Source organism: Gavialis gangeticus, unplaced genomic scaffold, assembly GCF_001723915.1.
Source record: "Gavialis gangeticus isolate Ggan-Ray unplaced genomic scaffold, GavGan_comp1, whole genome shotgun sequence".
NCBI classification, from domain to species: Eukaryota; Metazoa; Chordata; order Crocodylia; family Gavialidae; genus Gavialis; species Gavialis gangeticus.
This window is the reverse complement of record NW_017728996.1, coordinates 48108368-48117510: the sequence shown is the minus strand read 5'-3', so window position 1 is coordinate 48117510 and position 9143 is coordinate 48108368. Positions and strand designations below refer to the sequence as shown.

General features: G+C 49.8%; 1 protein-coding gene across 1 annotated transcript in view; it reads right to left on the bottom strand.

Moving 5' to 3' along the window:
- Positions 1-304: 304 nt before the first annotated feature.
- Positions 305-9143, bottom strand: part of PTPN9 (protein tyrosine phosphatase, non-receptor type 9) — a 45167-nt gene continuing 36328 nt past the window's right edge. The window contains exons 10-14 of the mRNA XM_019503838.1: positions 7312-7381; positions 4804-4882; positions 3824-3974; positions 2948-3155; positions 305-2166 (exon numbers count right to left, since the gene is read on the bottom strand). Coding sequence (XP_019359383.1) covers positions 1952-2166; positions 2948-3155; positions 3824-3974; positions 4804-4882; positions 7312-7381 — 723 coding nt within the window. The 3' untranslated portion in view covers positions 305-1951. The remainder of the gene's footprint in view (positions 2167-2947; positions 3156-3823; positions 3975-4803; positions 4883-7311; positions 7382-9143) is intronic.

Genomic DNA, 9143 nt, shown 5'->3' with positions numbered 1-9143 from the left:
ATCAGAACAGCCATCCATGAAGTGCTTGCATTCAGTCTGAGGCCTAATGAGAAGCTCTCTCACCAAAGCTCTCCAACATCTAAGTTGGCACCCCCTGAGGGTCTGATCCTGCCTCCACTGAACTAATGGAAAGACTCCCAATTACATCATTGCCCACTGGAGACGAAGCCAGTATCTGGCCTAAATGGGGGCATCAGGCCCATGATATTAACCCCCCTCCTCCTTCTGTTGTCATCCACAGTCTCCTTCTCAACCTCCTCCCTCTGTCCCCAAACTGCTACATCAATGAAGCTAAGAACACTGGTCATCTGTAGGTGTATTTATATGTCAATACAAAAACTGCATCACCATACGAGAGTGAATAGGAACATTTATAGTTATTTCTGGCTCTGATCAAGTTCACGTTAAATACAAAACCAAAAAAACCCCAAAACAAAACAAAAAAAGATTGTAAAAATAAGAATATACACATTCAAAGAGCTTATTACAGTATAAAATTACTGAGGTCCACTCAGCTGCCAGCCTCACCTCCCGGGGCAGGGAACAGGGGGGCATGATAGATAGTCAGAGATCCCAGCAGCACCTTAAGAAGGCTGGGACAAAATATGGGCTCAGCACCGATCCTTGGCAGACTGGGTGCTGCGTGGAGGAAGGGGACACCAGCTACTCTGAGGTTTCTGATTTCCCTGCCTTCGGATGGTTTTGGCTTTTGCTTGGCACTAGGAGCTGCTACCACTCACCCCTGGTGAAGTATGGCTGGGACGGGTGGGACCCTAGAAAAGCACAAACTCCAACTGCAGAACATTACTGCCATCAAGGAAAGCCCAGTAGTTCTGACAGCAGCTTGCACCCTCTGCCCTGCAGCACTTCGTACCGACTGGCCTCCCTGGAAGCAGCGGGGGAGTCCGTCCCAGGGCAGCAACATCCTTTTGTCATGAGGAAATCTGCAATGCCCTGCTCCTGGGAAAACTGGCCCACCCCTCTGAACCAAAGCAAGACAGGCAAGGGGAAGAGAGAGCAGTTGCACAATAGCAAGACAGGTCATGTTAAGCGATCCCTAACAACCTCTGGGAAGAAGGATGCACCATGTGGCCCTGGCAGCATCTCACCAGCTTACAGGAGTGCTGATTCCCTGCACAGCACCAGTCCAACAAGAACATGCTGGTATGATACGCACCCCACTCTGTACACCAGTGTGCATGGTTCCTGGCAAGTGCTTGCATCCCTAAAGCTGTGTTCAAGGAGTGAAAGGAAAGGAAAGAGCCAGTAACATCGTTGCACTGTTACCACTGCAAGGCTATCGCTTGTCACTCGAGATCACAGCAGTGAGACAACATTACAAGACTGAGCCCTGCAAGCTGCTAAAGACAGGCGCGCTCATATATATGTATCTATATAATACGTATGTAGGCTAGACCCGAACACATCAAGGATATATTATATATACACATACATACAGACACTCACGCTTAGTGGCAGGTAAGACTGAAGTACATGCCTTTTCTAAACCCTAGGCAAGGGTGGTACTGGAAATGGTTTCTAGGATGGATATTCAAGTCAAGTCCTCTCTATGGGTATTTCAGGTGGTCCCATGGAAAAAAAAAAAAAAAAAAAAAAGACACCAATGTGAGAAGCAAATCCTCTTCCCACTCCTCTCTAGTTACCCCTGGCATGTGGCAGCCACGATTTGGTTTTAATAAGGCACAGTTCAATGGTAGGTGCTAAACTTTAGAAACATGAGCTGCTAGTCAGTGGCTACTCTGAGACGGGTCATAACCAGCTAGCCAAAGAAAGGTCAACGGGAGCCTTACAACAAAGAAGTTTGTCTCAGCATCACTGATGGTCACAACCCGAAGGCTCCACTGAATTTGGACTAGTCATGAGGAGGGTGGGCTGATCGTGATTGACAGAGCAAGTCCCTGCCATCAGGGATGGGGGCCCCACGCCCCGATTAGCTCTTCTCCTGGCCTGCTCGCGTGTGGTTGGAGGGCAGCAGACTCTCGCGCCGAGCATGCTCGATTATGGCCGTGTAGCAGAAATAGTACTGCTCAGGGGTCTGGATGCTGAAGGCTCTCTGTGTTCTCATCCGCATCACCGTCTGGTGCACGTTCAGCGTGCCCACATCCTGGAGCTGCGAGAGGCAGATGTCCAGTGCACAGAACGTACCTGGGGGTGGAAACAACCAGCTATTCCAGCCAAATGCCTCCCATGCATTATCAGGGATGGCTACCACCCCAGCGCACTGCACCACAGGACTCCTGGACTTCCAGTGACAGTCCAGCCTAGGTGCCTTAAAAACGTCTTCACCGCTGAGGAGACTTCCTGCTTGACTTCCACCCATTAGCTCAGGGTTCCTGCGAGGAGGAGTAATTTGTCCTTGGAGGACAGGTGGGGACATAAGGCTCTGGGACGATGTATATGACCATCATATACACTGCATCAACCTGCCCAGAAGCCACATCCCAGGAGGGTCCCCAGATAGGGTGTTAATGTGCATATCAGGACCACATCAGTAGTGCTGCCTTGCCTCAAACGACCCAGGTTCAGCTCCTGACTCTGCTCTCTGAATCCCAGCACTTGGGATGGGTACAGGACCATGGCTTCCTGAGGGAGAAAAGTAACCTCATATCCTTGGCCACGATTCCTCCTGGCTCCTTAAGAGTCAGGTCTGACCATGCCTGGAGGGAATCACAATCAGATACAGAATACAAGCCACCCCATGGACAGGAACCAAGGTGGATCTCAAAGAGAAAGGGGCAGGGGATGCAAGGATTCCTGGTGGGGGGTCTGAAGAGCCTCCAGAGAGAGTATGGGAGGAACTGAGACACTTCCTTGGGGTCCCCTAGGACAGAACAGCAGCACGTACCTCCCCTCCCCTACCCTCATTTAGATGGAACCCCCAACCCACATACACACAATCAGTCTTACCAGAATCTGAGACAATTACCTGTACGGCCAATGCCGGCACTGCAGTGGACCACTATTGGTGGCCCTCCTGGGTGACCTTTGAAACGTGGCCCCAGGGCACTGACTGCAACCCTCTGCTGCTGCTTCACAGCTCCCAGGAAGTCGATGAGAGTGGCAGCTGATGAGGGGACGCCATAGTCCGGCCAACTCAAGTACTGGAAATGAGACACCAGGCGCCGCTCTCTGTTCTGCGCGAGAAAGCTTCATTGTCAGTTCTTCCAGCTGACAGGCCTGTTCCCCCAGGGAGACTCCCTTGCAGAGGAACTCCACACTCCTGCTTTTGTGCCCCCAGGCACCAGACAGGCCATGCAAGCACACCAGCATGGACCCGACCCCAGCTAGCCCTATCCCTGCCCACCAGGGTCTCCTTAATTTCTCTATGCTCCCACTCCTTCCTTCTACCACCAACACTTCCCTCCCTTTGTTTCTCCTGTCACACACACAGTGCTCCCACAGGTCTTCCCCTTCCTAGTGAAGCCACTAATAAATGCCATGTAATCACATGGTGGCCTCCACTTCACTGACAGCCCAGACATAATGCTTCTCCAGGCTACTGTAGTTGCTTCAGTATGGAGTCAAACCCAGATGTCCTGGTAGATGCCAGCCCGAGCCATCTGCCTTCCTCTTCTGCAGAAATGAGAATCTGTCTTCTGCTACATCAGGCAGTACATCTGGGATTCATTGGTCCAAGCCACACTTTACACATGGCAATGAAGACACTCTGCCTGCTCATTCCTAGCTCCATGCCACTGGGAAGATGGCAGCCTAGCTATCTCTCCCTACGCTGAAGTCATAGGCAGCTCAGGAACATTGCCCTACTCACTTTTTCCACCACAAGACTGGGGTGGATAGTTACCTCAGTGTTATAGATTTCCAGAATGGTTTTCTTGTAATGATTCAGGTTTTCCACCCCAAGGTTGGTGACAGTGAGAGTCCCATAGCACACTCGGAAGTCTTTCTCTAGGGGCCAATATTGGCCACACTTCTTCCTGTTTCCCTCCTCCAGCCTGTAATACACCAGATAGAGAGGAGAAGGGGGCAAGAGGTTCTTCCTCTGCTCCTCACAGAGGCAGAGAAGTAGATCCCAGCCTTGTCACCTACTGGCTTCTATGGGAGCTGGATCATAAACACAGAGCTGAGCACACACTCTGAATCTGCACTCAGAAGGAAGGTGCTATGCTGCATGCATACCCCAGTTATCAGTAGAAAAGGAAGGAAATGAGAGAGCCAAACAGAGGGCATCTTCCCCTGCACCAGGACTGTGGGGGCAAGGAGGGCATGGTGAGCTCATGGACTGAAGAGACTGCTATGTTAGATTACCAGGCAACTCAAAGCATCTTCCAGTAGTGGGTGGCCAATTTTAGAGATGGGGAAACAGGCATGGAAGTTAAGCCACTTGAGTTAAGCCCAAGGTTAAAGAAGCCTATTTTGGAAGTGGGAAATAGGATCCCAAGTGCCTTACAAGCTCCCCAGTGCAGACACACAGCGTTTGTTTTTCTTTTTGCATTCATACAATACATACAAGAAATACGGCCATCCTCAAAATGCAACCACATCTGAGGTAGAATGGGATGGCTGCTTCAACAGTGCATGCCACCACTACAAAACAAGCTAGGGCAGAAAATGAAGAAAATGATAGTGTCACATCTAGTGTCGTGAATTTAAACCACAAGAGGTAGAATTTAATAAAACCAAATGTGGTTACCTCAGCCGAACTTTAGCCTGCACAACAGCAGTAACATGTTTTGTAACACAGCAATGTGGGATTTGAAGTATCCACAAAACCTCAGTTCTGTATCTCAACCAAGGAAGTAACTGAGCTGAATGCACACTCACCTAGTTGTCATGACAATCACCAGAACATTTTGCTCCCAAACCATGCGCCAGAAGTCGCAATAGGTGTTTTCCAGAGGTCCTGAAGTGACAGAACACATGTATAAGGACACGGGCAGGAGGGGCCAGTGACTTTAGAGAAATCCCATCCAATATCCTGCTGAATGGTGCAGGTGACCTGGGACACTGTTTACCTAGACTGCTGCCCCGATGTTCTCCACCTGCCTTGGCAGAAGATTCCAAGTTGATTCCAGTACTTCCCATTGGGCAACATGGATGTGTGGTGGCAACTACAAACCTAGTATCGCTCCATCCAGTTGTTGGCCTCAAAATGCTGTCTGGAGCTTACAAAGGCTTTAGCTCCAAGTGCACACACAATGCTCTAGGACAGAGGTTCTCAATCCCTGGGCTGCAGTGGGTCAGCTGCTGGTCTGCAGCGGGTCAGCTGCTGGTCTGCAGCACAGTCAGCTGCCGGACCAGACGTGAGCATGCAGCCCCCAGAGCCTGGTGGAGAGGCCACGGCTCCTTCTGCAGGGTCCGTGGCAGCGCAGGGTATGGCCCACCCCCTTGCCTGTGGGTGGGGGTAGCCTTGTCTGTCTGCTGGCCAGAAATTCCAGCCATGGTCAGCTGTGGCTGCTGGGCTGTGGTTTGCCGGGCCGTGGCATAAAAACTTTGAGAACCCCTGCTCGGGGATATATCAGTGTTCAGCACTGACAGAGAGTTCATTAGTGGGTGGATGGTGATATTGCTTCCCTTCTCCCAACCACATGGCAGTTTCTGGGCCCTCTGGCTAGTGAGAGTAACACAGCTATAGAATGCAGCTGGATTATGGGGGAAGCGAGGAGGGAAGACCCACAGCAAATGCTATACTTACACCTCAAAGGTCAAATGGGATACAAGCTAAGAGTTTAAAATGGCTGACAAGTTTCCAGCCAGCTGTTAACATGTCTGCCATCTCTGAAGTGCATTTTTTTGGTCCTGTTGAAGAGCTGACAAGTTGAAACACGTGTTTTGAGAGAAAAAGTGGATGTACACAAGATAGGTCTCCCTTAGTGGCACTGCCACATTTTGGTGACATGGAAAAATTACATTTTTCAAAATGAGCACAAGACAAGACAAGACAGGGATGAATCAAATGCAACCAGAATATTCCTTCCAGTCTCACATTGGACTGGCTAAAGCCCCAGCAAGTTCCTACTGATGGAAAGTCAGGGAGATGCCTACTTAAAACCTCCTCAGAAGATCCCCCTGGGCTGCTCCCCTCCTCAGGATACCAGAGTGTATCCATCTGAATTGGATGAGCAGCCTTGGAAACATACTGGAAATGCATGATGATACTCTACAACCTACAGAGAGCACAACGCAGCTGAGCACACACCCTTTGAAGAAACAAGGTAGGTGGTGCCATGAAGAGGGAGGCTGTAGTTGTCAGTCACTGGAGAGAGCATCTGCCTTAGCCAAGATGCTTGTTTCCAAACAGTCCCAGGATAATGGGTAAGAAGTTAAGTTGCCATGCACTCTTGTGCCTAAAAGGAGGAGGGAAATATTTGCCATGTTTAATGGAGGGCTGCATTTCAAATACAGTACCATTCCCTGATGGCACAGCCCAAGAATGCTTGCTTTCCCCAAGCGCTGAGCACCCCTGGCTCCCACTGGCCTGAACAGGAGCAGCAGCTGTTCAATATTTTTGAACATTGTTGCTGAGATCAGTCTCTGACTCCCTGCCAAGCTGCATGTCCCCCAGCCCCAGGGTCCTTCCTATTCCTTCTTGCTCCAGGACTCTGCCCTAGCCCTCTGGGCCTGGAGCAAGCAAGTGGGGGATGTTTGGTCACTGCTGGGCCGTGATGCTCCTCCATTCTATGGAAGTCACGTAGCACCCAAAAGCTGCACATACATTAACGAGTTCACCCACATAGCACCCAGTTGTAAGGAGATAGGCAGGGAACTGTAGAGACAAGGAACAAACAGCCCCATAGGATTACAGAAAAGTAGGACTGGAAAGGGACCTCACAAGGTCATCTAGTCCAGCCCCTGCTCACGGCAGGGCCATCCCTGACTAAAGCAGAGAGGTACAGTGATTTGTCCAGAGCAATTTCACTGCTTCCCTGACTAGGAAGAACCTCATCTTATCCAAAAAAAATCAGTGGGCATTTCTCCATTCACATCAAGGGACTTCCCACTGAGCTTTTTCTGTATGTTCAACTTCTGCCCACTTCTGTGAGGCCCTTCTTCAAAGGAGTGGCCACATTTCTCAGCAGGAAGCCAGGCACCAAGACAACTTATGACAACATGCTAACTCAATCATACCACATCTCCAGCCCCTCTTCTTTTTAGCTGCTTGCCAGGGGCACTCCAGCCCTCTCAGTGACAAGTTAATAAATCATTCACCACAGGAATCCTCTGAGTATAGACTGGCCCCAACCCAACGGTATTAGGGAGTATGAAAGGCACCGCATTTGAAGAGGGAAATACTGGCCCTGCACTTCCCCATTTGAAACAGCGGGCTCCTACCTTGAGTACCAATGTAAGCATTCCTTTGCTTGTAGCCATCCATAAAGCTAGCATTGATGTAGTCTGTCAGCTGGTGAGAGAAAAGTGCATAAAAATGTTACCCCTGTGAAGCACAGCAAACTGGAGAATTCATGTCCAGGTGTAGGGAAAAGTGGTTATCAACCCTGCAGTAAGCAGCCACAAAGATAAATCCGTGAGATAAAACTTGAAGGTGGCTTGGTACTATGGATTCCCCCAATTCCCAAACTCCATTTGCTACCACCGACCTAGGTACTGGGAACAGCTCAGGTGTGCAGCTGTATTTAAAAAAACAAAACGAAAAAAAAGACACACATCCACAAACACACAAAGTTTTGACACAAAGCACAGCTCCGAGCCACTGCACAGCTATCAGCTATCCAGCAACCTTACTGATAAAACACAGGTCATGTTCACTCAGTACAGCAATGCCAGGGGACCAACACCAACTCCCACCAGGTTAAGCTTTAGCGCTTGCCTGAACTGCTCCCACAGAGAAATCACTGAGGTACGCGGGGAAGGCGTGGAGGGGAAATGGAGAGCTAGCTGACCACTGAGCACAAGCAGAGAGACAACACAGTAACAGAGACAGGACAAAATGGGATGGATCCAAAATCCAGGTATGCTGAGCACCAGGAGACTCCAATGAGTAACTCAGCAGAATGTGTCAAGACTGACAGGATTCAAAGCAGGGGCCCCAAACCCTTTCCCTCCCCAAGATTCTCCGTGACAGTGGCATCCCCTCTACCTCTTGTTGTAACCCAGAAGGCTCTTCAAGTGGGGACAGGATCTCTTCACTCCCTTCCTCCCAGTGAAAACACTGGAAGTGCAAAAGGAAATGGGAGATTCTTTTACCTGCAAGGACCATAGTTCAGAGTTCAGCATTTCTCTTGCATCAGACGAAGACTTCAAAGTAGTGCCTATGGCACCGCTTCCCCCACAATAATTGGGAGTCAATTATATAATCAATCCCCAAAACACCAGTCCTAACAGTGAGTGAGGAAGGGGGCTCACTCTGGCTCTTTTGTTTGAACATCCATGTCCCCGTAGTGACTCTGAGGCCCCACTCCCTCCCCAGTGCTGTGGTCATGTTCAGAAACCTCAAAGCTGATCTGTGTTTCAACAAGCTCTGCACTTCCCCTTTTATAGGCAATCCAGAGCATTTGGGCTTGGCTAGACATTCTCAGGGCTCACTGACAGCAAGCATCTCTCATCAGGGAGAAAGTAAATGGAAAATTTGGGAACTTCTGGCTGGCAGCCATCCTATTGCTGAAAACTGACAGTTTGTGAGGCTGTCTGTCTGTTGGGGACCACTGTTCAGAGCAAAAGTTCCCTGTTGCTCTCTAAGAAGACTCTGATATGCCGTGCTGGGCCTGACACTGATGTAAATCTGTGTGACCACAGCAACCGCACTGGAGCTCTGCTGGTTTATACCAGCCTGAGGACCCAGCTCTGAAGGTTTAACAGCTAAAGTCTTTTGAGTGCTGAAGCAGTCGACCCCTCCCCCATCCCAGGTGTGGGCCATATCTTACTTCTACCTCTGCTCAATACGGCCAGGGCTGTCAGGATCCCTCGTTCCCTTGATTCTATCCATCTTACATGCTCTTCAGGAATGTGGCTTCCTCAGGGGATGTTCAAGCAATTACTGCATTTAATTCCAGAGTTTCAAATGCACCACAGTGAAGACAAGTCTACCATGGAGCAGATCACCACTGTGTAGGAGATGTGGGTTTAAGACTCTACTTCTACATACCACAGGCCAGGAAAGAATTAGGTGTGTCCCAACTCTTGAGGAGCTCCCCTCCCCCCTGAGT